Consider the following 27,140-nt stretch of genomic DNA (forward strand, 5'->3'; position numbering starts at 1 on the left):
TTTTAACAAGGGACAAGTAGCCACACAAAAATCCTTTTGGACAACAGCACAGACAGCTCTGCCATTCTGTGCCAGGCTGCTTTTCACCAGCAAAGCTCATGAGCCAGCTTGGCTGGCTCTGTCTCAGTGTGCACTTAGGAAGGTTAGGGTGGAGGCATCCTCCCACCTGCTGGGCCCTCAGGATGAAGTCTCCCTGCTGGAAGCACATCTCAGCAGTCTCTAGGACACTCTGGCAGCCTTTGCACAGTAGCTGTGGAGGAGCAGCACAAGGATGCCAACAGCAAACAGAAGGCAGCCAGAGCAAAGAGCGAGTAAGCAGATGTGTGCCTGGGTCAAGGGATCCTGCTGTTTTTCACTTGCCTTCACACATTTATGATTGTATTTTAACATACACAGCAATAACTTCTCTCAGCATCGGTCTACAAAAGAACTGAGTGAACTCTCAGTGCCCATATTGCTGTGGGACGTACGTACTGGACAGGTAAGCGGAACACATGCAGCCTCAAGGCTTCCTCTCATCCCAGAGGTAGGGCTACTCAGCTACCATTTGTGGTAGGGTGGTCTTCATGAAGAAGACAAGGTTTTTACAGTGTGTTGTGAAAGTGTTTAAAATTCAGCTTTTAAAGCCTTAATTGGGCAGGAGCCATTGTTTATTTTAAACTCAAAGCAAAAAAAAATCTCCTCTTTCCAAAGCATTTCAAGAACTCACTTCCTGCATATCTAGAGGAGATGGATCCTAAGTACCTCTTGCATCCCCTGTATTACTGGCAAAGTTCAAATATACTCAAAGTAATTCATCACTACAGGGTTGACAAAAAATTCTTCTTTTCTATCAGCATAACAAAAACTTGTGTTTTTTGACTTGGCTTTACAAGAGTTAAAATGGAAAACATTTTAAAGTTTGCTTACTACTTCAAAATGCTTTTTTCAAAATGTCAGGGGTACCAGGGAGAGAGCAAAGGATGCCATTCTCAAATGTATATGATTCATGAAACACATGAACCAGAAGTTTTGGGTAACATCTGACATTTCTCAAGGCTCCATAATTCTTATCAGAGTTCAATACATACTTGATTCTTTTGTTTTGCTGTCAGTTGCTTTAAAAAACAAAACAAAACCAAGCAACAACAAAAACCCAACCACAAACAACAGAAAACCCCACATGTGTCTACCAAGCTAAATAGCCTGGGCTATTAGGAACCCTCCTCTGTCTTCCAAAGCTGATGCGAAAAACAGATGCCAAGTAATAAGAGCCCTAAACCGCTAACATGAATATCAAGGGACAGCTCATAATTCTTTTTATCCATGCTATAACACTGTCAGTGCTTTTAGAAACAAACAAAGGAATAAATCTTATAAACAGATCTACTTATGCAGTGGATTGATATTAAGGTTTTTGTGTGCTGATGCCAAGTCAAACAAGAAAATGGGATTTTAAAAGTGTCAATTTTCTTCCCATATACATTGCACAAAAGCTTACATAAACTCAGACAAAATGGATGAGTGGGTTTAGAAAATATGTAACAGAGAAAATACTTTTAGTAACTGAATGTTCACTTGCAGTAATGGTTACATTTTTGCAACAGAACTACCTTGTAAGAAGGAGGTTTTGTGATGGACCAGAAATAGAAGTTCAGTTAGCCTGCGCTGCCCACACATTGTAGCAATTAAAGCTCCCCACAAAAAAACAAAACAAAACCAAAAAAAAGGTGTTATTAAACAAGTAAGAATTTTCAGGGAGGACAACAATTGTAAATTTCACAACAACTGTGTCATTTTAAAGTAGTGTTGTATTGGTTTGGGGTTTTTTTCCAAACAAGACACTGTATCTGTAGAGGTATTTTATCACCCATTAATGCTGTCCTCTTTTTCCTGTACAAAGTTATCAAAAGACAATCAGTTCAGGGTTTCTATAAATAGAGTCACTTTATAGTGCTGTAAGTTAAATAATCATTTTATGAGATCCATAAAAGTTCACCACTCCAGGCAGCTGAGATCACATCTCCCAAATACAAACTCTATATGCATGCACTCTGCATGTTACGACTAACTCCAGTCTCAGTAGCCTGGCTTAAGTGAGATAAACAAACAACAACAAAAAAAAGGGCAAATTTTATCTTTCTGAGGAGAACAGGAACAGGCTGCCCAAGGGGATTGTGGAGTTTCCTTCCCTGGAGATAGTCAAAACCCGTGTGGATGTGTTCCAGTGTGACCTGGTATAGGTGATCCTGCTCTGGCAGGGGGGGTGGTCTGTAACATTCTATGATTCTGTGATTCTTCTGAAAAGATTTATAACTCCTCTTTAAAAGGGGCACAATGGGTTTCACCAACCGCCTTTACCTATATTTACGTCTCCATATCAGCAAAATAGTAAACTCACGCTTTATTTCCTTAAGTGCAAAATAAGATTCTCAGATTCTGGGAATTAACTGCCAGAGATGCAGACACATTCCACAGAAGCATTTGGTGCCAGTTACCAGAGCACAGAAATAAAACTGCAAGCTCTGTGTGATTACTCAAGATTTCTGATCAACTATTAGATGTTCACATTGTCAGTTTGCAGTTTTGAGCAATTCCTTAAATTCTGTACATAAATGGTGGGGATCACAAGGCCATGGAAGGTTCTAGACAGAAATCCTGCAGGCATGGAGAAAAGTGGCACTGCAGCATTAGGAAGAATTTCTCCCTCAGGGACCTCTTCATCCTGCACTCTCCATTTTTGTGCTCCTCACTCGAAAAAATACTTCCAATAAAGCACTGGATTGCAACACTTATTTTTAAAGATGTACTTTGTTAGAAAAACAGGACACTAGATTTCAGGTAAAGACAGAAAAATCTCCCATTCTGGAAGAACAGCCTGTCAGGTCTGAACATCATATTTTAGGAATACAGCATGATTTCAAGCTTCTAGGTGCCAACACATTTTCCAAGAAATAGCCTGGAAAGATCTGTATAAAACTATAATGAGGATCCTGTAATTATGAAGCCACTCACTTTACTTATCAGAGTAAGATTAGTCAGCCACTTACTGGATCATAAAATCACAAAGGCACAACTAATTTCAGAGGTAAATTTTCATCTTAACATAGCTGCTTTCAAAAGCCGAAGGAAACCAGAAACCATCAAGTAGGTGAAAACTTGAAATGTCATTGCTAGCTACGGCACAGCTAATTGTTAGCTTCTCCAGATCAACTCCAGCTCCAACAATTAAATGGAAAAAAACCACAAAACAAAACAACAAAACAAAAGCAGCTGCTACTGGATGCTTTTATGCGACTGAGGATGAAGAAAAAGTAATGCCATCACACCCTATTCCAAACACCAAGAATATACTTTGTAACACTACCAGAAACATAGAATATATACACCACATCTCCATGAAGGATGAGAGGACATTGAGAGAAACTTGGAGAAGTCAGGTCAGACTAAATTGTGCCATCATTTAAGAGCCCTAGGCACAGAGGCCCCTGCCATTAAATCTACTGCAAAGTCCAGTCAAGGCACCAGGGCAGGCTTTAAACTGGAGCCGCTCAGTGAGAAATATTGCCGCTCCTAAGATAACCCTACCTTCCTTACTCTGAGTTCCTCTCTCAGTGACAGTCTTCAGCCTCATTAATAAGACACTAAGGAGAGAAAAGATGCCAAAGGGCAACTCATCTCTATCCATACGTACACACACTACTGCTCCCCGTGTAACTCCAGCTGAAGGCATAACCCACGCCAATACCAAGAGGCACCTGGAAGGCTCCTGACAGCGCCAACGCCAAACACGGCTTTAGAACAGAGATGGCCACTAACACGAAGGGGAGCACATCTCGTTCTCCCCCGTCGGAAGAGGGAATCTCCCAGCTCGCCACCCCGCTTGGGGGACGGTGGGGCCACGGGCTCCGGTTCGCAACGCCAGTCGCCGGCGCTAGCCAGAGCGAGAGCCGGAGCGGGACGTGAGGGGCAGGTCCGGCGGCAGCACCCACCTGCAGTCCTTCAACCATATCGCGATCTTCTCGTTGGGAACACTGTGGCCTTAAGGGCAGAGCAGAGGAGAAAAGCCGACAGTCAGTAACAGCCCATCCGTCAGGGACGGCTCACCGTGGACCCCTAAGGCCGCCCACGCAGCCAGCCTGCGGGGGTCCCAGGGGCGCGCAGGCTGCCGGCCCAGCCCGGCCGCCCAACTGGCACTGACCTGCTTCTGCGGCCAGCGGCAGCTCTCCGCCGGCGAGATCCTCCTCCTCCTCTTCCTCCTCTTCTTCTTCCTCCTCCTCCTCCTCCTCCTCGCCGTGGGCCAGCACTGCCGCTGCCGAGAAATCCTCTGCTTCCGACGCCTGCCAAGAGTCCCGGCTCTTGGCCCAGGCCTTCCTCTTCTGGGTCGCCCCTTGCCACTCCTCCGCCGCCGAGGGCTCCTCCATCGGGACGGCGGCGCCCGCGTGGGCTTTACACCGAGAGGCGAGCACCGGGGAAAGCCAGCCTGTCGGGGAAAGGGGAGCTGAGCTGTGCCATCCGCCCAACAACCGCGGCCAGGAACGGACCACCGGGGTCTCGGGGCCGCCCTCCCCACAGCCCCACAGGAGCGCCGCCGCCCCGCACTCACATCCCCACACCCACCCGCGATCACACCCCGGCCCGCCCCCAGACCCACTTACCACCGCCCCCCCTACCCCCGCCCGGCTTCCCTGCACGGCCAGGCAGGGTCCCGCCCGGCTCCTGCCGCCGCCCGGGATGCAGCAGGAGGGCAGGGGGGCGAGACTGGGGTCGGGTCGGCCCGGCGCTCTGTCCGCGGGTACTCACATAGCGCGCCGCGGGGAGACTGCGCCCGCCCGGACTGCGGACGACGGCGGCTCTGACTTCCTCATACCGCTGCGGGTAGAAAACTCAGCGGCCACGTGATGGCGGCGGGGCCGGCGGCAGGTCGCCTCCTGCCGGGGCCGCTCGCACCGGCCCGGCCTGGGGCCGCGGGAAAGCCGCCGCGGGGCAGGGATGCGGGGGGTTCTAGGCTGTGGACTGGCCGGGACTAGGGTGGTGTGGCCGGGGAAGCGGCGAATGGGCCGCACCACCCGTCTGGACATGGCTGGGCTCGGCGGTGCTCCTTAGCTAGGTCCCGGACAGCTAGCTGCGGGCACGTAGAGGATGTTTCCAATCCGAAACGTGGGTAGAACGGACGAGAGTATTGGTGACATTTGTTTTCCTGGGGGGAATCAGAGTGCTGGGAAGAGGGATGGCACAAGAATGCACAGAGCTTGGCTAGGCACCCACTTCTTTCTCATTTGCAGAGCTGGGAGATCAGGTAAGTTTCTGGGCACAGTCAGATGTCTTAAGGGGCACTGGCAGTCCAAACAAGGCCTTGTTAAAGGCTAGGGTGCACTTGAAGCCTTAATCATCTGCTTTAGGGCGCACTTAACGAACCAGAAACCCTGCAAAAGATGAGTCTTCATATGTGGGAAGGAGATGTTGCATTTTTGGTGTTGGGAATGGAGATCTGTTTCTCAGCCACTGACTCCTTGCTCACTGACATGCCTACCAAAGTCACTGCAACAAAGAGCCCTGTGCCACGCACCTACCTTGGCAGCACCTTACCTGAGAGTGGCCATGGCTGAATCACTCCCTGCTGGCATAAGAGGCCACTCCATGCCTCACTGGGGAAGCAGAACCCCAGCACTTCCTCATGTGGAGGAAGTGCCTGTGCTGAATTAACCCAGTACATTTGCTGAGCTTGCCTGCAGCATAGAATCAAAGAGTTGATTTGGTGGGAAAAAAAAAAACCTTTAAGATTATCATTGTCTAACTCTACCAACTCTGGTGCTAAACTGCATCCCTCAGTACCATGTCTCTACATCTTTTCAATATTTCCAAGGATAGGTATTCAACCACCTCCCTGGGGAGCTTGTTCCATTGTTTGAGAGTCCTTTCAGGGAAGAAGTTTCTTCTAATGTCCAACATACATCTCTCCTGGCTTTTTTGCCCCTTCCTGGACCCACTCCAGCAGCAAAACAGCAAAAAGGACCAAAGTTCTTTGGAAATTTAGCTGTCATTGACAGGCACATACACGAGATGTCTTTTGTTTAAAGGTACATCTGCTATGGAAGAACTGAGTTTAATGGTACTCGGTAAATATCCTTTTCCAGCTTTATAGTTAAAGCCATTCAAGGAATCCCTGTGACAATGAGAACAAAACATTTCTTTTTCTGAATCCCTCCAGCCCATCCACTACTTTATGTAACCTTCCTAAGATGTATTCTTCCTTATTACATGAGCCATTTTTCTAAACATATTAATTTTCTGAGTGCATGTGCTGAAATTAAAATGGAAGAACAGTGCCTGAGAGTGTTCATTGCCATATGTTTTGGGGTTTCATTTTAAAATATCAGTATGTTTTTTATGAGGGCAAACTACACTTGACTCTTTTTTGTTGATCCTCAAAACAATCAACATCTCAGCAAGACGTTTCACACACTACCTGGTTTTGCATAAGCTAGTATGGAACATGTCCTGAGCTGCAGGTGTCTTGAGGGATGACTGGTCAGTGTGTGCCCCATACCCTGTGCCATAGTGTGCTGGGGCTTGGACTTCAGCTGAAGTTCCTCATAGGTGTATTTCTAGTATTGGAATTTTAAAATATTTTTATGGTCTCATTGGCAATAGCCTAGCACAGCATTACTTTGACATAAGGATCAATATTTCTGTTTTATGCATATGCATAAACAGATGTATCTATTAGAAATTACTCTTGGAGGTTAAGCTAAGTGAGAGCTCTTAGGGAGGCCTGGGGGGTGGGAGGGAGGACCCGGAGAAGTTTAACCCTTGCCATTGCTCTGCTGCCTCAGAGGGAACACAATAGCTTCTGGGAAGTAACAGTTGAGCTGGCATGGCAAAGGGTGAACAGTTGGGAGCTAAAAGCAGCCACTGTCTGCCATGCCAATACATCCTTAAGGAGTTCTTAATCCAAAAATGACTGACATTATTGTCTATAATTGCTTGTCTGTTGTGACAACACTTACTTGGAAAATGTTTGAAATGTAAACAGCAGCCATTAGCTTTTTGCAATGAAGTCCTGCCAGTGCCAAACTGGGCTCTCATTTGCACCTTCATACCATCCCAACAAAGTTCCCTTTTAACTCCCTATGAGGAAGGATTGCACACTCAGATCCTGTATTAAGCAGAATTTTTTTATTAAGGAAAGTATCTGGCATGTTATTTCTTTTAATACTTGCAATCACAAAGTGTTTTGTTCTGTAATAAAAGCTTCTCTTGCTTCAGAATGTAATTTGTTAGTTGTATCTCACAGAAATTCACTGCTGGGAAAAAACATCCTGTCAAGTCATCTTGTCACTTAGATCAAATTCTTTCTTCCCAGATTACTTTTGAAACTGTTCAACTGAAAAAATGCATAGGCAGCAGTTAGATAAGGGAGAAACTGGTTTACAAGAGTTATAAATTCCTAAAGGAAGATTTATAATCACAGTACCATTAGCAGTACAGGCATTGCAGTAAAAAACCACGCATTTTAAGTATAATAATAAAATAACTCTCACATTTGTCATCTGGGTGTTGGCCCTGAGTATATAAATGTGTGTATGAATACTCAGATACAGTTTAGCCTAAAGTATGGCACTGAATCACTGTCTTTTGTTCTTCAAAGATCAAAAACTTTTGAAGAGGACATAATTCAATATTTGCCTGCAGAGAATTCTTTCAGATACAGGAATGTCTAAAAAAAAATTTCCTACAAAACTGAAAAAGACATAAATTATGTGCTTCCACTCATTCCCTTAGTCCAAGTGTATTGTGAGTAGCACTTTGCTACAGTAGGGCTAGGCTTTCCCCATGCTTTTGAGAGAATAGATTCTCTGACTAGATCTGTACGTCAACAAATCCTTCACTGTTCAGAAAGGATTACAGTCTATCCATCCGTATAGTGTGCAGGAATAGGGATAAACAGCTGGAAACAAAAAAACTGTTTATAGCCTCCATAGCTGGGCCCCTAGTAGCATGGTCAGAGCCTGCACTTCTTCCTCTGCTGTCTCCCCAGGAACTACAATTCAGAGGAGGATGGGAGCAAATGGGACCAAGAGTTGCTGGTGAGGTCTGGACTAGCCAAGTTTGGAAGACTTTTCCTCTGTTTTCCAGCTCAGGAGAGAACTAAGCTTATCCCACCCCAGGAGGACCGTCAGTAGCAGGACAACATGCTGTCAAACAGCCGCCAAAGCCCCATTGTGTGGATTTCACTGTGGAGGGGACAGAGACCACAAAAGTGGATAACACAAGCTACTAGACAATGTAATTAGGAATAGGGTTATGCCAGAAAATAATATATACAAATAAAATAAAAAGAAAATCCAAGCAAAATTCTCTATGTGGCTACTGCCTTCCTTAGAGAGAAGAAATGGGAGTCATTTTAAAGGCTATAGCATTTAGAGAAGGGGACTTAACATGGCAGTGAGAACTGGTTCTTGGTAAGTGGGAGAAACTCCACACTGCAGCCTAAAGTAGGTCTGATCCTGGGACAGGCTGCTCCAAGTTAGCTGTTTTATGACCATAACTGGATTTCCATACTACTGGCTTTTTCCAGACAGAAGAAAGCAGCAGCTAATAAATACTTCACCTTAGCATTGTAACAAAAAATACTCCTACATAGTGACAAAACTGTGATAAAACAAAACTGTGCAGTTACCTGCTGTGGCAGGGTGTGTGTTTTAAGAGCAGGAGAATGCATGAAGAAACACACAACCCAATGTCATGTACATCTTTAAAGTTTCCACAGCTCCATTTTAATAAAGCATTTCGCTAAATTAAGTAATTTTTTTCTGAGCCAAGGTTATTAAAAAAAAAACAAACAAAAACACCCAAGAAATTCTACTGAGGCCTCTGTTACACTACAAATGAAAAAGACAACCTGTCCAGACACTGGTGGTATCCATTCCATGTCAAAAGAAAGGGCCTGCTACTGCCTTTTGCAGTATATTACTTCAGATGATCCACTGCAGGGATGGGTGGTTTGGTCTCCAGATTTTTCCATTACACATTCTTGATCTGCAAACAAGAGCAAGAGACTGGAAGTCAGTTTTTGCACAGCTTCTCTGAGGTGGTGGTGATTGGGAAGGTGCCGCTGTCTTTCTTCAAGTTGCTTTGGAAACTTTGTAGCTTCTCCAAGTCTGTCTCTCCTCTCTGGTCCTATTCTAGTGACAGCAAGAGACCAAGCAGCACCTCTTTCTCCTGGAGCGCCTCTGTAGGCTTCTTCACTCTGCCAGTGGGAATGCTTCCCCCTCCCCCCCACCCTTTTTTTTTTGTCTCATAGGCTGTTATCTATTATTTTAGGCCTTTTGAGAGTTTTGTCTCTCATAATGGTGATACCAAGCATGGCAATAATCTGCCATTTTAGACTTTTGCAGATTTTCTTAACATACTTAAAAATGGAAAACTTTTTTTTTCATATCAGCACAGCTTGCTGGAACAAAACTCAGTAACTGGAATATTATATTGCTAAGGCAGAAAAGAGTGTCTCCTTGCATCCTATGAAATCTGTATGTTTTAAGATAATAAATAATGAAAATTATGCCATGAAACAATAACATTCTGCATTTCATATTTTTTCTAAATTTTCATTTTTAAAAATGCATATTTAGCCTGAAATGTTGTAAGTTCAAGATAATTACATCTGGGATGTCATTCAAGTATCTTTCTCCATAAGAAGAAAATCATATGTTTGATTTGGAACTATCACTGTTACCAGACAGATGGTTTCTCTCAAATATATGGAGTAGAGAGGATGAAAAACAACCTGGCAGTTTTACTCTAATAAATTAAAATATTAGGACAGCCTCTATGGCTTTGCCAGTCATTTTGTTTATACATGAGTGATATGCATGTTGTTTCTATAAGGTAAGAAGCAAATGCATTAAGATTAATGGAAAAGTACAACTCTTCAGGCTCTTTTCAAACCAAATGTTGTGTGTTTTATAAAGTAACTTGCATTTCTAGGACATCTTGCAGCAGTAGGAAGGAGGAAAAAACCCACTTCCGTCAGGGCGTTTACAAGAGCTATAGCATAGCAAGAGGAAGTTTCTGAAGGAAGAGCCGGATGTCTGTACTGAAGTGGATTACAGCTGCACTACCAAATCTGAGGGAGGGAACTGAGACCGAGCATAAAGAAATGCCCGAAGCAAAACACCATGTAGAAGAGAGCACAGTAAAAGTGGCTTTAAATCTTCCAAGATGTAAATGCACTTCATGTCCCTGAATTACATCACAGTGGGTAGCAGTAACTTTTGAAGATGTTAATGTCTTTGCCAAGAGAGCAGGGCAAAGAAATAAACCCACAGATGCCGGAAATTAAACTTGTGGTTCATTTTAATTTTAAATCTGATTCTGTGAATTTTCTCATTCAATGCTGTCCTCCTTTAAATTTAGCAAGTGTGTTCATTCCCTTTCTGAACACCACCCTTGCAAGACAATGGTGTTGGGACTGTGTTCCTTTATGCATCTGTATTCTATACTGCAGGACGCTGTGTGCTACTTTTGCAGCTAATGAACTTTTAAGACAATAATTTAATTTATAGCTACTGTTCCTCCTCATTAGTTTTAAATACTGCATGTTTTAAATGGCTGATAAAGGAACTAGCCATGAAAAATTGAGAAGAGAAATACTAAGCTGCACTTTGAAGATCTTTCTTTATCTTATCCTTCATATTCAAAATCCCTCTGACAATATTTTGAGTCCTGTTTCTGCTCTCATTGGGGTTGAAACTGATGAAACTGTGCATATTTAGAATAATTAAGCTTTTTAACATGCATCAAAGTATAGAGTAGCTGTTACATTGTCCACTGTTGAATAGCGATGTGCAGGAAGACTCAAGAAGGGAACTCAGCACATCCAGGTCTGACCAATGTACCATACTTTTCCTTTCAAATCCAGTTAGAAAACTCACTGGATGGATTTTTACAATGAGTGAGCAAAATAATTTCATCAGCTCCAGACTGAAGGCAATCAAGTTTCCTACAGATACAGTTTTTCTGATTGGCTATTTTTGCTTCCACTGTCTCTCATCATTGGAGAATTTGTAATGTGTCGTTCTTTTGTATATTGCCTATTTTCTGACAATGAGCAGTTTCATGGTGCAGCCTTTGCTACACAGCTGTCCAGCTATTTCATGAAATGTACTGAAAACTTGACATTGACTCCCCTTTCATCTCTGTAACTGAGCTGAAATTGGCCAGTAAATTCAGAAAATATGACAAGAGGAAGCTAATCTAGATAATCTCTGTTTTCTTAGGAAATGAGGATTTTTTAAAAAAATCCAACATGAAATATGAGCTTGAGATTCATTCCTCATGATGAAGTGCACACAAATGCTGTGCATAAGCAAGTCTAGATGACACATCCCTTGCTTGTCATCTGGAACTGAACAGCTCAATGTGCGTGACTAGTTATTTATGAAAATGTGCTGTCAGATATTTACCCAATGTGCCAAGTCATCAGTGGGCTTGGCTCACCTCTAAAAGTAATGCATTTCCTTTCCATGTGAAGTATGGGAAATTTTAGAGTGATAGCAGTATTGACTTTAAGGTGTTGCCTGAGTTATCCTATAGCTGTGAAAAACAGTAGGGCAAAAACCATTAGGCAAAAATTCTAAGCAGAAACCAGTAAGAGTTTCCAAGTTAAACCACAGCTAAGATGGGCTAGACAGTCTTGGTGTATTCACATTATTTGCAGTAAATCTCATTCACACAGTACTGAAACATCAGCTCAGAAGAACGTTAGTATTCACTCAGTTGTCAGCAGTGGGAACACAGGAGGTGTGTGGGAGGGAGACCCTGCAAAGAAGGATGGTTTACAGCTCCTTTGAGCTAACCCTTGGCCAGCAACTGGCCATCAGTTAAGGACTATTGCAGCAGGAAACAGAGGAAAGTTTTATCGGTGCTTATAAAGTCAATACATAATTCCAGTAAAATGAAGCTGGAGCAGCAGAAAGAAAATGACAGGTTTTCTTTTGCAGAATACATAAGGTAGCCACTTCTGAACTTAGGTGTAGTCAGAGCATTGTGTAAAGGTCAAACTTCCTGCATGGAGCTGCTTGAAGATGAAAAGGCATATTTGACTTCATGTCTTCCACACCGATCAATAAACTCTAAAGAAAGATTTATTTATGCAACACAATAACTCTTTGATGAGTCACTAGGCTATTTCAGCCCTTTTCCATACACATTTAATGGTCAGATGGTATCATTCTAAAGAGGATTTTCCAGTCTAACAACACCATCTTGTTGTATGTATTTTTAAATGTTTATAAATGGATATTCCAGTGTTTGAAGTACAGAATATTTCTCTAGCTGACTGGTCAGAAGCTGGTCTGATCCAGTAGAAACCAACAGCCATTCCTCTTTTGCAGTTCTTCAGTGACTTGCACAAATTCATTTGATGTGCTCAGCAAAAGTAGCTCCCACTGGGAAGAAGCACAAGTCACAAAAATATCATATTTTGTTCTAATTGGGTACCTCATTGCTGTCTATGGTCCTGGCTGGCAAAATCCTTTGTGCGTAGAATTCTATTAACTTTAACCTTAGCTCCTTAAAAAGTATAGCAGGGACCGGTAGTGGTAAACCTGACACCAAGATTGTATGGAAACAGAACCTATACTGCCAAGAGAAACTATCAGGCCTTTTGGTGATAAATGATCACCATTTAGTTTTATCTGTCCTGTGGGCTTTATCTGTCCAGCCCCCATTAGATGCTAATTTAATACTGCCTTTGAGAGCATTAATTAATTTAAACTCACATGCCTTCAAGCCCTGAAGTCTGCCATAGATTTTTCCCTTTCATTTGATGGATGAAAACATCAACTGGAAGTCCAAGTGCAGCATCCAAAAAAATAAACTCATCTCTTTAAAATTACCTGTGAGATAGAGGAAAACTTTCCTTCCTTGTTGCATGGGAAGAATCCATGTCTGAATGTTCCTCATGACCAAGAGGAAGGTAAGAAAGGCAGATGTGGGGCAAGCCTTTCCTCTGCCTACCATTCCCTGAAGTTCCCTGACACCATCCAGGTGGTTTGGCAGTGACATGGTGCTAGGTAGCATTGTGATAACTTTTGTAGCAATACTGCAAAACATTCCTATGGTGTCACCTGTCACTGAAGCATACCTACAGTAATCAAAAATGCAGAGACAAGTTGGAGTGGCCTGTCATGTGAAGCCACATAGGTACTCTTTTAGAGAATAGCATGCAAAGATTTGGGCCTTTTCCCCCTGCACATTTACAGAGCACTGCCACAGCCAAAATCACATGTTAAAGTTGAGGTCTCCAGAGCAATAGCTCGGGATCTGATGGATTCAGAAACTTCCTTTTCACAAGGTGGATATGATCAGAGTGCCAAGCTTACCATGCAGGAAACTTAATCAATTTAATAACTATTACTGGACATCTAAAAATTTGCCCTTTACAGAAAGAGCTTCTCTACTGAGAGGGATCAGTTTCACTGCCAGCCTTATCACACATCTTTCCTGACACTGCTCAGTGAGTGTGGGCACACAGTAGAAGATAACATAGAAAGACTTTCTGTGAAAATTAGAAGTGATTAATCTCATGAAGCTGGAAGAGCACCACATGAGAAGCACCTCCTTGCTTAAATATGGTCTTCATTTTATGCAGACAAATTATGAAGAAAGACTGTATGAGTATTTTCAGCCATGGCATTCTTTGTTTTAATGATTACATGTGAAGGAATAATTATCCTGGCCCTACTGAGCACACCACAGACCAGAGGCCTTTTATTTGCCATTTATTGTTTGTATTATAAACGCTAAAGTGAAATGACGCAAGTGCCTTTTTGGTTGTCATATTGTTTGCTTTAGCTTTCATTGGACCCAATCCAATTGTACCTTTACGTAGGCTCCTGTATAATTAAGATAGTGTGCACAGCCTCTGAAAGGAAATCATTAAGAGCCTCTTGTGGAGAATGCACTGATTTCCTTGCCTGTGCATTTTAAGTTGGTATAGCTCACACTCCACCAATTAATTTCTTGATAGTCCAGGCATATTTCAAATATCAATCCCATGTTAAGCTTCCAAAGCAGAATTCAGCTGAAAAAGTTCAACCCACTATAATTCACTACTTATGAAATGAAAAAGCAGTTCTCTCAACTCTTTCTGGCAGATGCCATGGTTAGAGAAGAGAAGAGAAGAGAAGAGAAGAGAAGAGAAGAGAAGAGAAGAGAAGAGAAGAGAAGAGAAGAGAAGAGAAGAGAAGAGAAGAGAAGAGAAGAGAAGAGAAGAGAAGAGAAGAGAAGAGAAGAGAAGAGAAGAGAAGAGAAGAGAAGAGAAGAGAAGAGAAGAGAAGAGAAGAGAAGAGAAGAGAGAGAGAAGAGAAGAGAAGAGAAGAGAAGAGAAGAGAAGAGAAGAGAAGAGAAGAGAAGAGAAGAGAAGAGAAGAGAAGAGAAGAGAAGAGAAGATATTCCATTAAGTCATTAAAAGACACAGGTATAGCACCCTGGGGAAGAAACCTAGTGGTTTAACAGCTGAATGAAAAGGATAAAGAAATACACAGTTTTGCAGTTTATTTTCTTACATAAAGGTGCAAACACAAAGTATAAACTTACTTACTGTCTATAAATAAAAACCTTTTAATTGCTACAAACTTCTCTACAGCTTCTGTATGAATTCTCAAGTAGGTGTGGTGCATCCCAGTAGTGAATTATCATTGCTGTGAAGTTTCCATGCTGCTGTGCACTATTATACCCAGGTCTCCCTAATGCAGAGAGCTCACCTGTGCAGTGCTTCTTTGGTACTTCTGCATTGGACGAGCCCTGTCTCCTAGGCTACACCACACCATGAAGACTATTCCTCTCTTCCAGATGTAGTGGGGCTGTCAAGAAAACAGTGTAAAACTAAATCATACAGATGAAAAGAGAAAGGGCAAAGCTCATCTGCCTTTAACAGGAGTTCAGGCTCAGGATTGATTTCTCTCATCTTTAAAGTCTATCAAAAAATGTGGTAGATACCAGGGAGATGTGACATCTAAAACTGGTTACATAAGTAAAAAACAAATAAATAAAATACAACATATAGTTATTATATGCATATTCATAGATGATCAATGTGCAACAATGAAAAATGGTAATTGAATAGGTAATTGGTAATTTCTTAAATCTGAAACTTAAGACTAAACAGTAAGTGTATTAGACCAGGAACTGCTTGACCCAACATGCTTCAGCTAAAATTGTATCAAAGTAATTACAAAACCTGATTAAACAAGGCTTCATTCCCACACACAACTCCACCTTACTGCCTTGGCAAAGCTGAAAGCTGGTAACACCCTTTAGCTGGTTTTCACAAAACACAGTTAATAAAAGCAGAGTGGAGGAGTTTGTGTTTATTTCCAACACACTGATGGTGCTTTGGGAATTGGCACACGCTAACAAAGAGTGGCAGTTCCAAAAAATCATTTTTAATCTATCCAATTTCAAAGGCAGCAGAGTCAGTCCAGTGCTAAAGCCCTGTACTAGTCACAGCCATAGTACTAGAGCCCAACCACCCTCCTCAACCTCTCCTGCCAGGTGAGAGCTCATTTGCTCCACAAAAGGTCCTAGTGCTCTCAGTAAGGTAATTAGGTAATCCCACTTCAGAAATCAGTGAGAAAAAAAAAATAGCTCAAAATACAGATGAGTATTTTACACTATGTCCAAAAGGCAGTCACTTACAAGTCTCCTGTGTCTTAATGTGTAACCTAACATATTAGGGGTTTGAAAGCCAATGCTTTGATAGCAGTTAAATTGTGAACATCCATCACCTGAGTTTACTGCATGCTAGAAAATTAAATACTGAGCTACTGACAGTGTGGCCTTCCAGCTGAGCTCCTATGCACCCCTAAGTAGACTGTGTAAGTTTTCAGAAGAGAATTAAAACAAAGTAGTCAAATATTCCATCCAAATAGGCTTCATCTGTACCATCAAGGACTATCTGAACAATCTAATTTCAACTGTATTCCAACCTCTCACCCACTTTTGGAAAACAGCAAACATTTCTTCCACCCCCATGCTTTGCAAAATTTCCAGGCTGCTTCTGTTTAAACGAACAAAGAAGAATGCACATTTTTTTCAGACCAGTCACAATAACCCAGCTTCAGGAATGTCTCTGCATATAAAGCCACTATGGCTGTAGCACAGTAACTAAATGTTTTCTACTCTGTGCTAATACGTAGGAAATGGATTAGAGAAGGGCATGACAGTATGTCCCTCTGCTAAACATCAGAAAAATGAGACACAATCAAACAATTTTTTTTAAAGAATATATTAAATACAGCTGGATTCTTGACTCTCCTACTCTTCCTTGACTACTTGGGTTTGTTATATGTATGTGATTTTAGGTAAATCAGCATTCTTAAACATTTAGCACTGAAGAGAGCATTCTGCACTGTTCTGGGGGCTGCAGGGACTGTCCCTACCAGTTTCCAAATTACATTATGCACACTGGTGTTCCAGAAGGATTTTGGCAAGGAGTGCTTGTCCTTGGGCACAGGTCAGCTTTTTTCTTACAATGAGCAGAGGCAAAAAGACATCTCAGAACTCTAGGCATGATCCTCACAGCATATGGCAACTTGAGAGAAAAAACACCAAAGCCATTCAAGTTAGCCCATGATTTGGAGCTTTAAAAACCCCATAGAAATCTTAATGGAGTTGTAATGTTTTTAGAAAAGGGATATATTTATTTATACCATCTCCCAACAACAGATAACAAAGCTTTATTAGAAGTCCAAATATCATGAAAATTTTGAACTGTCAACGGAATGACAGAGCTGTTCCTGACTAGAACTGGCAAGCCATAGCCATAATGGCATTCCATTAGTGGTAGTTGTAACAGATGTAAAGTTTACCAGGTAACTTAGTTGTTACCCTTGCTTTTCTCTAAGAAATAGGAATATTAAACTGATTTAAAATAATACCTAAGTCCTTCCTTCCAGATCTATTAAATTGATGCAATCAGCCAAATTCCAGCAGATATGTCTGCTCTGCAGAGAGAATGGCATGTGCACTTGCTTATGATGAATTTTTAGCTAATAACTGAGGACAACTTAACCTGTCTGTTATACAGATTCAGACCTGTTTTCCAGTAAAGCATTTACCCAAGAGGAAATTCAGTAAAGTCCCTTTAAGAATAGTTCAGCATTCACCACCACAAAGAGAAACGACATGGGTAGTAATCTGGCAAATCTCCCAGGCTCTGCATAAATCTCACAAACCAGTGCTCTGCACCTCGGTTGGTACCCATGGCACTGTGGCTTGGGCAGAAGTGCTGGCACTGGTTATCCCACATCATCCTCAAGCAGTAGCTCTGGTCCCAAGTGTCAGCAACACTGGGTTTCTGACCAGATATGCTCAAGGCTTTGAAGGGAAAAAGCAAATTGGCTGAAAAATTCTGCCAAAAGAAAAGAAGGAAGATTCTGAAGGATACAACAATTTGTTTCCTTTTATCACAAGCTGAAATGTTGTCATCAACCAGTTCTATATGAGGAAAACATTAACTTTAAGTTTTCCCTAATTAACTATTTTAATGATTAAGTTGTAATTGGTAAAGCTTCAGTAATAGATTGCTTAAGCTATGAAGTCAGATGCACACTCATTAGCAAAGATGTTTAACAGCTCTTTATTCTCATCTTAGTAAAAAATGAAAATACAGAAATAAAATCCAGTAATTCAAAAATGTTGCCCATTTTTAAGCATTATGAGGTAGTTCTAGTCAGATAGTTTACAATACTAAGTAGAACTGATCAGCATCTTCCTAGTAATTTTAGAATTAAGGTATGCAATCTGTTGGCATAACAGTTTTCTCCCCAGGTGGAAGATGCTTCCTGACTTACAGACTGACAGCACAGCTGGTTGCATCCTGTGCTGTGGCCTGTCTGGGATACAAGGTAGCTGCAGCTGCACTGTATCTGAATGCTCCTACTGGGAACTCTAAATCTATCTGATAGTCATAGGGCAGAAAGAGCACAGAACACAGAAATCTTTGGCACAGGGCAAGTCAGCCAGCCCACAAGCCTGACAGTGTGTGAAAGCATCTGTAAACAGAGATGTTACTGAATGTCATCTTCTCCTGCAACAGCTCTTTGGAAATTAGAGGAGAAAAAAAAAAAGGGGGGGGCGGGGGGGGGGGGGGGGGGGGGGGAGGCGGTGCGCATGGGCGCAAAAAAAGTTAGTTTGACATTTTGAGGCCAAAGGCAAACAGCTGATATTGCAGGTCTGTGTGAATACCAGCTGGTGGTCACATCCAGGAGTCCTTAAATTGCTGCTCTGTTGTAACCAAACCTACACAGCTTTATCCAGAGGCTGGAGACCTGCCCTGCCAAGTGGGAAAGAGTTACACTCATTTTCTTTCACAATTGACATAATTCAGCCTAAACCTTTTCCTTTGGATTGGTGATAAGATACTGAAGTCCTATCCTTCTATACTGAGGAAGGATATCAGAACATGCACATAACTCTTTCCCAGCAGAACTGGGGTTTTGGAGAAAAAAACAAACAAAACACCCCAACACCACCACCCCACCACCCCTTAAAAAAAAAAGGCAGAAACAAAACTGAAGTGCATTAATTTTTCAAGTTCAGATTCAGAGTATTTACACCAAATTTCTGTACTTGTAACAGTGGATGTTCCTTTATGGGTTTAATATAAGGGATGCACTATCCAGTGATCATGAGATCATATCATTCTACTAGGCAGACACAGTAAAACTTTGTGATTTATAACTGAAAAAGTGGGGTAATGTCCTCAAGAATTTAAAAGCATAAAATCAGAGTTTTGAGCTTAATCTCAGTATCATGCTACTCATACTTTTGTCTTCTGAAAGTCCCTCCAATACAGACAAATCCTAACATAGCTCCTGCTGAGTTCAGTGGCTGATGAACACAAGAAGAGCATGCTCTGTGGCTGCCCAAACCAAGATCAAAATACATCAAAACCTGTGGCTAGGAAGAAGGGAGCAGAAGACATTTTCCATTATTATTTTGAAAAAAAAAGTCCTAAAGCTGCCAGTGTGATTAGTGCTCCATCAATCATTAATATCACTATGGGCTCATTTTATACAAAAATATCCTAAAGAACAAAGCAACCCTCCTCCTCTTTGATTGTTTACCTAGATGAAATAATACACAATAAAAAATTTAAGTGTGCTGTGGTAATGATGATAGCGTCACATACTCAGAAAAAGATGACATGGTTTTAAAGAAAAACTCAAGCCCCTTCTTGCATCCAGAAGAAAAAGAGTGATGGAGATGGATTTTAAATATTAACTTGGGTTAGCTATCACAGTACCTGAGAAACTGCCATATGGAATACATTCAAATATAGTTTCTACTCTTAATAGCCTTGAGCCTTCCAAGAAACAAATTTTGTGTTACATAAACTGATATCAAAGTGGCCTTGCTTTCCTTTCCCCTAGAGCTACAAATACATCAGCTATGCAGGAGTCATTAACCTACAGTTAATGTGTCCAGTAAAATGTTTAGTGAAACAGACTGTGGTTACTCACAGTAAGTATTTGGATGAAATAAGATCTGAAGTGGTGGGAGACTTGAAGGAGAAAATCCAACTATATTACCATCCCACTTTGATTTCTTCTCAACAAAGTGCCTGCCGTGATCATGGCTGTGCTTTAGACCAGTGTGAAGGCTGCAAGGCATGAAGATCTGTGCTGTTCTGTCCTTTAATTAGCCAACTCAGCTATCCAAAAAGAGGTGATTGCAGTAATAGCCCTGAAAAGATGGCATAGATATCATCTTTATAATTTGCACACAAGGAAGAAGGAATAAAATTCAACAAAAGCCACTTTAACACCAGTGACACTACCTTACAGTCTCTACACACCAATATGAAGTTTACATCACTATTTTTCAGGTTTATAGTTTGTTGTGGAGACACAATTTGGCTTTTGTAGACATATTTTTTCCCTTCCACAGAGATGTTATAAATAATTGTATATATTTATACAAAAGCACCAGGATTAAATTCCCAGAAATTTATTTCATTTCCTGTTTCTGAAAAAAAAACAGTGTATATGGGCAAACTAAGTTAGGATTTGAAGAAGTGCTTGTGAAAGCTTGAAGCTCGGTGTCCTCCAATTTTAAGAGATGAGTTAGGGAAGAAATCTAGTGAGAGGACAAGTGAAATGAATCTTTCAGTTGCAGTTTAGCTTTAAGAGAGCAATCTAGTTTCAATTCCTCTTCCGTGTTGCTTCAGTAAAACAAGTGAGAGGGCATCACAGGCACAGAAAGGGGAGGTAAATAGTCACACATGCAGTTCTGGTGGATGCAAGGCGATCCAAACTCCAGCTACTGTACTCTGAGCTAGTGAATGTGCAGAGAGCCTTAGGGAACAGGGTGGCTCTGTGCCTTTCCATCAATTGTAGTGCTTACAAATTCAAGGGTTTATTGTTTCTTCAACCTCTTTTGCTTAGAAATGGACAATATTCCTCACCATTTTTCTCTGAAAAGCAAGTAAAGGCATTTCAGAAAAGGGCACATAAGATGGCTGTCAGAGTATTCATCCAACATCATAATTAGATCGACTCTAATAAAGACCTGCATCCTGGTCAGCACTGGCCTTACAATGGTGGAGTAGAATGGTGGAATACATTAAGGCTCAGTGTCCCACACTTGTTTCTGAATAATCACCAACTGAGGCAAAGCTAAGATGTAAGATCCTCAAAGGTTCATACACACACTTACAAACATGCATATGAAGTCATAATTGCAAACAAAGGTTGACAGAAAAGTACTGGTTTATTTCTTTTGGATTTTTTTTCTCGGTTGGGTGGCTTTAACAGATGTCTGTTTGCACACAGTTGTGCAACCTTTATTTACAGCTTGTTAATTTATTCTCAGGATTGCAGCATGTGGTTCCCTTCAGACATAACTAATTTAAAATAACAAACCCCAAAAATTCCTTGTGAAGAAGCTCAAGGTCATTTGTTTAAAGTTTGAAGAGGATCAAGATCCTGTAATTCCAGGCATTGTATTTTCTTCATGTTACCTTGCTGGGTCCACTCAGCAGCTGGTTCCCACTGCAGAACCACTGCAAAAATCAGTTTGCTCTGCGTGTGCTGGTTGCAGAGAAGACACTTGCTGCAAATGTTACAGCTGCATTAAACACCTTGGAGGAAGGATAACTGCATGAAAAGTAGTAACTGAAACATGGTGGCTCTAGAAAACCTGACTACAGCAAAAAACAGCAAACATAAAAAAAAAATAATACCCCAACAAAGAAGTGAACAGCAGGATATCTTTCATCATTTCATAGCCTGGTGCTATTACATTTTATAGATGTGTTAAAATCTGAAGAAAATTAATTTTACTTCTCTTAAGCACTCTAAAGGGAGAAATGATGGAGAGTTGGCAGTAATAAAAAGTTTTCTGAGAAGATCAAAATGCAGACCCTGAAGGGCTTTGCTGAATGATGTGAACAACTGTATGCATGATGCACAGGAGTCAACAACGAATTGTTTGAGATGAGTGCCAGCGCGAAAGAGAAAGCAATGGAGACAGAAAAGATAGGTGTAGGAATGGTAGGACAGATGGATTTTTTTCTGTTGAAACAATGTGCATCTTCATACTATATAGCTGATAGAAACAAGATGGTTCTCTGAGATGCTTTGATTTGGCAAATTTGCTAAGCAAGCTACATGAGTACTCAAGATCATGTGTGGGCCGACACTAGAGAAAGAGGTATAATGATATATTAAATACTGCTCCCTTGCTTACGAGAATAACCTCAGCTTCAAGATAGATAGAGAGTGACAGAGTAAGAACAAGCACTTCTGAGAAGTCTCATAAACAAAGCATCAAAAGGCATTCGCTTCATCTTACCATTTCCCTTTAATGGCTGTAGCCTGAATGTATTATTTCCAATCAGTCTCCCGTGCTATTTTTATCCCCATGTATGGACATGACATCTCTTTTCTTCAACCCAGACCTTTGGAGTGCTTCCCAGAGCTGTGAAGGAACAGAGAATATTACACATTTTATATTTAGCTACTGTAGATTAAAGTAAAATATTTCTGATTCTTAAGAATGGGTGCTTTGAACCCAGACCTACAGCAGGCTGCTCTTAAATTACTTTGATTAGATGAAAAACTAGCAAACAGCGTTACTAAGCCAGAGGGCATATTTCTCTCTTCACCTGTTGTGACTATCAGATTCTGCAAGGGACAGGAAACATAAGAATTTAATCCTGTAGTTTAACCAGAATATGAAAAATATTTACTCTTTGAAGAGCAAAACTGTGGCCCAATGATACAGAGAAAGAAATGGAATTCCAGCTGAATCGTCCAATTGTTTCTAATTGAAAGAATAGATACAGCTTACAGACAGCCCCAAATGGCAATTAAATATTTATAAAAGGAGGTGCAATGACACTTACAGGCAAAAATTCACTGCTCACAGAGAAACATCAAATTGTAATATTAATCTCCACAAAATGCCTTTATTTTCGTCACAAGTTGTATTCCTCAGGGCTGAGTATTGGAGACAGTTCTGCTTAATATCTTTATCAATTATCTAGATGTGGATCAAATACACCCTCAGTAAGTTTGCAGATTATACCAAGTTGGGCAGGAGTGTTGATTTTCTTGAGGGTTGAAAGGCTCTGTAGAGGGACCTGGACAGACTGGATCAGTTGGCCAAGACCAGTGGTATGAGGTTAACAAGGCCAAGTGCTGGATCCTGCTCTTGGATCACAGCTACCCCATACAATGCTACAGGCTTGGGGCAGAGTGGCTGGAAAGCTGCCCCGCAGAAAAGGACTTGGGGGCAATGGTTGACAGCTGGCTGAACATGAGCCAGTAGTGTGCCCAAATGGAAAGGAAGCCAACAGCATCATGGCCTGTATCAGGAATAGTCTGGCCAGCAGGAGTAGGGAAGTGATTGCCCCCTTTACTTGGCACTGGTGAGGCCACACTTTGAATACTGTGTTTAGTTTTGGGCCCTTCACTACAAGAATGGTGCTGGAGCAGGTCCAGAGAATGACAATGAGGCTGGTGAAGTGTCTAAAGTCTTACTAAGAGCAGCTGATGGAACAGAAGTAGTTTAGCCTGGAGGAAAGGAGGCTCAAAGCAGATCTTTTTGCTCTCTACAACTACCTGAAAGGAGGTGGTAGCAAGGTGGGGTTGGTCTCTTCTCTTAACAAGCATAGGACAAGAGGAAATGGCCAGAGTTTGTACCCAGGGAGATTAAGGTTTCCTAATGGACATCAATAAAAATTTCTTCATTGAAAGGGTTAGCAGTCAAACTTGATCTTACAGGTCTTTTCCAACCTAATTGAATCTATGATTATCTCTTGCATATCTATGTCTTCTCCAGAGTTTACTGTACTACAGCTTTAACTCATCGCATGGCTTATTTTAGCATTATGATGACAGCTCCAGTTGGATAATGCTGAGGCTTGCAGGATGGCTGCTCCATTTGATCATCTAGGTGATGCTCAGCTAGAGGAATGGCATTTGCAAGTCTGAACTGAGTGCTTACATCCTCTTTGCAGTGAAAGCCATTAATACCTGTGGCTTCCATTCACAACATCCACATAGAAGAATGCCTGGAAAGTTTTCCTGATTTTAGTACCATCCACAGACCAAATTAGAGACCAAATCTATAGTCTAGATCTGCTTTGGAGTGAAATGTCTACATCATTCCTCCAGAAAGAACAAACTTAAACCAATATTGGACAATGACACAGGGCACAAGATATGTACTCTGGGACAGCTTTGAGCAAGCACTGGGATGGACTCTTTTCCCAGTATGCATACAAAATATAGAGTTAGGTTCTGCCTGAACATCCAGAAATAAGAACTTCATGTGCCCCCTGGAGGAAATTTCTCTTATGGTGACACCGCAGGGCCAGGCTTTCTGGCCTCGTGGAGTTGGTACACCATGGCTGATCCTCACGCAGAAGCATGAAGGGTTTCTCTCAGCATAAGAGCTGCAGAGTTTAAGGCTTTCTGTCCCTGGACAAATGTGACCTTTAGTTCCTTTTAGCCACAAGTGGTGTTAAGCTCATTTCTCACCTCCCAACAAGGGCCTCTAGGCTATTTTATAACATTTCCTCCTACAACCTACTGTAGGTTATCAGTGACAATGGCTGCAGGTTCTGTGCTTTTTTGCAGACCTCCTTTTAATCACTGCATCTTACTCATGTTCACATCACTTTGAAAATCAGGCCCACAGGCAGGCTCTGCATGAGGAATCCCAAGCAGCTTTATGAGAGAACAAGGTACAGAGATGCTTATCCACAACTGCAGTGGCTCTGACCAGGCTGAGCACAGCTTCAGAAGCCTTTGTAGCATTACTAGCAAAAAACACATGGATACCTGTAGATGTGTAAGTAGTCCAGCAGAGCTCTTGAAGGCTACCCTTAGATGCAGGTGGATACATTCACCTTTCATTTAAACTTTAGTCATGTAGATACTTTTGTGAATCTGACCCACTATCTCAAATACAAATTCTGTTGTACTGACTCTCCAGATCATCCAGGATAAAAATTGCTGAAAATAAAGGCATCTTGCTTAAAAGGTAATTACTACAGAAGACTGTGAATATCACAAAAAAAAGAAACAGACACCATTCAGTCAGGAAGCCTAGGGCATGAAGGGACATGGAGAGGCAGGGGTTGGCATGTTTTCCACTAGGGTATACAGAACAGATTGCTAAAGCAGATTGTAAAACCCTTTAAAAGTAAATACTTCCGTTGAAAACTTCTCTTGCCATCAATGCTGATATTTAGGTAGCAACAGGATCCAGAAATGTGCCACAGGCCAGCAGACAAAGGAGTCTCTCCCATTCTCCAGGCATGCAGCCCCAGGGGCATCAGCTGCTGCAAGGAGCCCTTTGCTCCCTGCAAAAGCTTCCTGTAGCATGGCTTCCAGGGCCTTGTCTCGAGGTACCTGAGCAGGGCAGACCTAGGGCGGCCCCCGGCCCATGCCATCTGGCACCTACATGGGTATGAGGTACGTCTGGGCTGTGGAAAGGGGAAGCAGGTATCTCACAAGCAGGTATCTCACTCCTTGCACCACCTGACACCAAAACTGTTTGTGAGAAGAGTCCACATTAAGCAGAGAAATGGGCACCTCAAGACAGTATGTTCCACTGTTTAGCCCTCAAGGCCATGGTAGAAAGAACACAGAAGAAGCAGACATAAGAAGAAAGCTGGTAGAATGGAAATGGGATGGTGGAAAGACTGGAGTGGAAACAAGCAGATGGGAATACAATGAAGCATGAATGACTGGCAAAACTGATGAGCGCAATTTAAGAAACAAAAAGTTCAGTTACAAAGTGGAATAATTGTTCTTGGAAAAACAAAACAAAACCAAAAAACCAAACCAAATAAACCATAAAGCACATCACATCAGAAAAGTTTATCAAACATTTATCATCCATTCCAAACATCCACCATCCATTCCATTAAACAGTCTTAACTCACAGCTAATCATAATTCAAGATTCAGGATTTCCTGGCCAACTTTCTGATGTCAGTAATAGGACAGCAACAATACAGCAGGACCACTGCTATCAGGAAGAAAACGTCTAATGTGCAGCTACAGCACTCACACAAGTCCTTTTCTTCAGGGCTGCTCTCAAGCCAGTCACTGCCCAGCCTATATTGGTGCTGGGGATTGCTCCAACCCAGATGCAGGACCTTGCACTTGGTCTTGTTGAACCTCATGAGGCTGTCACGGGCCCACCTCTCCAGCCTGTCAAGGTCCCTCTGGATTACTCTACTAAGTCTTGTTTTAACAAGAATGTTCACTTATATATATATTTATCTTTTCATCTAATTCCCTTTCATGAATGTATGAAGTCATTAGCAGAATGAGGAAGGTTCTATTCCAACATTCAACATATTTGAATGTCAGCTGTTGCCTACTGATACTCTCCACCCATTAGTGGAGCTGAGCTCCTGCCAGGGCTTTCAGGAGAAACTTAGTTACCAGAATATCAACTTCCTAAACCCTGCAGGAGAACAGTGAGACACTGAGGCTGTAAGCACAACACTGCATTCTCTAAGAAAACTGTCTGTTTCTTGGCAACTGGAAGAACAATCTCTCTCAATTACTGCACTTAGTGTAGTCCACATCTGCTGTTAAAACACTAGAGGAAAAATATTTGAGGCCTTTCAAATTGTCGATAATGAAATTAGACAGATGAGATTAGTTTGCTCATTTGGAAACCTGCTCAATTAATAGCCTTTAACATTTCATTTATAGCCTTTCTAAAATCCATGATTCAATAGTTTCATTTGCTTTCCCTTCCATAGCATCTCTTGCTGTGGATTTATGAACATGAAAGAAAAAATACTTGGAATTTTTTTCCAATTGATTCAAGGTAGAGTTTGTATTAGAACCTCTATTAAAGTATACCTATTTCCTTACCTGTTCAATGAAAGTCATGCAGCAGTAGAATTAGGAGCATCACTTGACAATCTTCTTATGTTCAGGGCTCATTCTGGCCATAGCACTCTGTTCCATCTTCAGTGAGACCTTTTTTTTTTTTTTTTTTGTTTACACTGATAGGGAATATCACTCTTAACTTCTGCTCCTTGTGCTTTTTTTCCACTCTCACTGTCAGATACCTGCCTTACAATTCATGGACAACTCTCTCCATTTGCATGTTTAACATTTAAATGACAAAGGCAGTGGAAGACTTCCCTTATAGCAATTGTCAGAGACTAAAAGCAATTGTCAGAGATTTCTAGCAATGAGAGGGATTGACTCTCCTCAGTATACTTCATGGTTTGTCTGTGCTCTATAGCTTCTTTGCCTGCTGCTAATTCCATTTTTAAACTCCTACCATACAAAGTGGTCACTATTAGTTTGAGACAAAGTAGATATGAATCACACAAATCTTATTACTTAACTAGGAAACATTATTAAGTAAATAGTATTAAGGGGGGGAAAAATCATATCTTGGGCACAGGAACTCCAAATTTCCACTAGGAAAGAACCTATCACCAAGAGTTTATTCTGGGCTCCTCACAAAGCAGCACAGACACTATTACCAAGCTGACCTGTCCATGAACCTCCTGCTATTTTTAGTATGCCATCAAGTAAAAAAGTAAGTTGTACCTTAAAAACAATTGCTTCTCACATTGCCTCTTTGGGAGTGAAAGCTAGGAAA

The 27,140-nt window shown here is 41.6% G+C and overlaps 1 protein-coding gene and 1 long non-coding RNA gene across 3 annotated transcripts in view; both read right to left on the reverse strand.

Annotated features, from left to right (window-relative positions):
• Positions 1 to 4,880, reverse strand: part of ITPRID2 (ITPR interacting domain containing 2) — a 40,002-nt gene extending 35,122 nt beyond the window's left edge. The window contains exons 1-3 of one of the 2 annotated variants that reach the window (XM_068138420.1): positions 4,783 to 4,880; positions 4,181 to 4,462; positions 3,972 to 4,020 (exon numbers count right to left, since the gene is read on the reverse strand). In XM_068138420.1, the coding sequence (XP_067994521.1) occupies positions 3,972 to 4,020; positions 4,181 to 4,403 (272 nt within the window). In that variant the 5' untranslated portion in view covers positions 4,404 to 4,462; positions 4,783 to 4,880. The other variant, XM_068138421.1, reaches the window with a different exon arrangement.
• Positions 4,881 to 7,069: 2,189 nt separating this feature from the next.
• On the reverse strand, positions 7,070 to 26,829 carry LOC137441243 (uncharacterized). Its single transcript, XR_010987353.1, has 6 exons — positions 26,396 to 26,829; positions 21,844 to 21,969; positions 19,512 to 19,734; positions 14,751 to 14,849; positions 8,885 to 9,021; positions 7,070 to 7,366 (listed from the first exon to the last, which is right to left on the reverse strand). It is a non-coding gene; the product is annotated as an uncharacterized lncRNA (long non-coding RNA).
• Between the last annotated feature and the right edge of the window lie 311 nt (positions 26,830 to 27,140).

The sequence above is a fragment of the Melanerpes formicivorus genome, unplaced genomic scaffold (genome assembly GCF_026170545.1).
Source record: "Melanerpes formicivorus ecotype bairdi unplaced genomic scaffold, bMelFor1.0.p_v2 SCAF_5, whole genome shotgun sequence".
In the NCBI taxonomy this organism is placed as follows: Eukaryota; Metazoa; Chordata; class Aves; order Piciformes; family Picidae; genus Melanerpes; species Melanerpes formicivorus.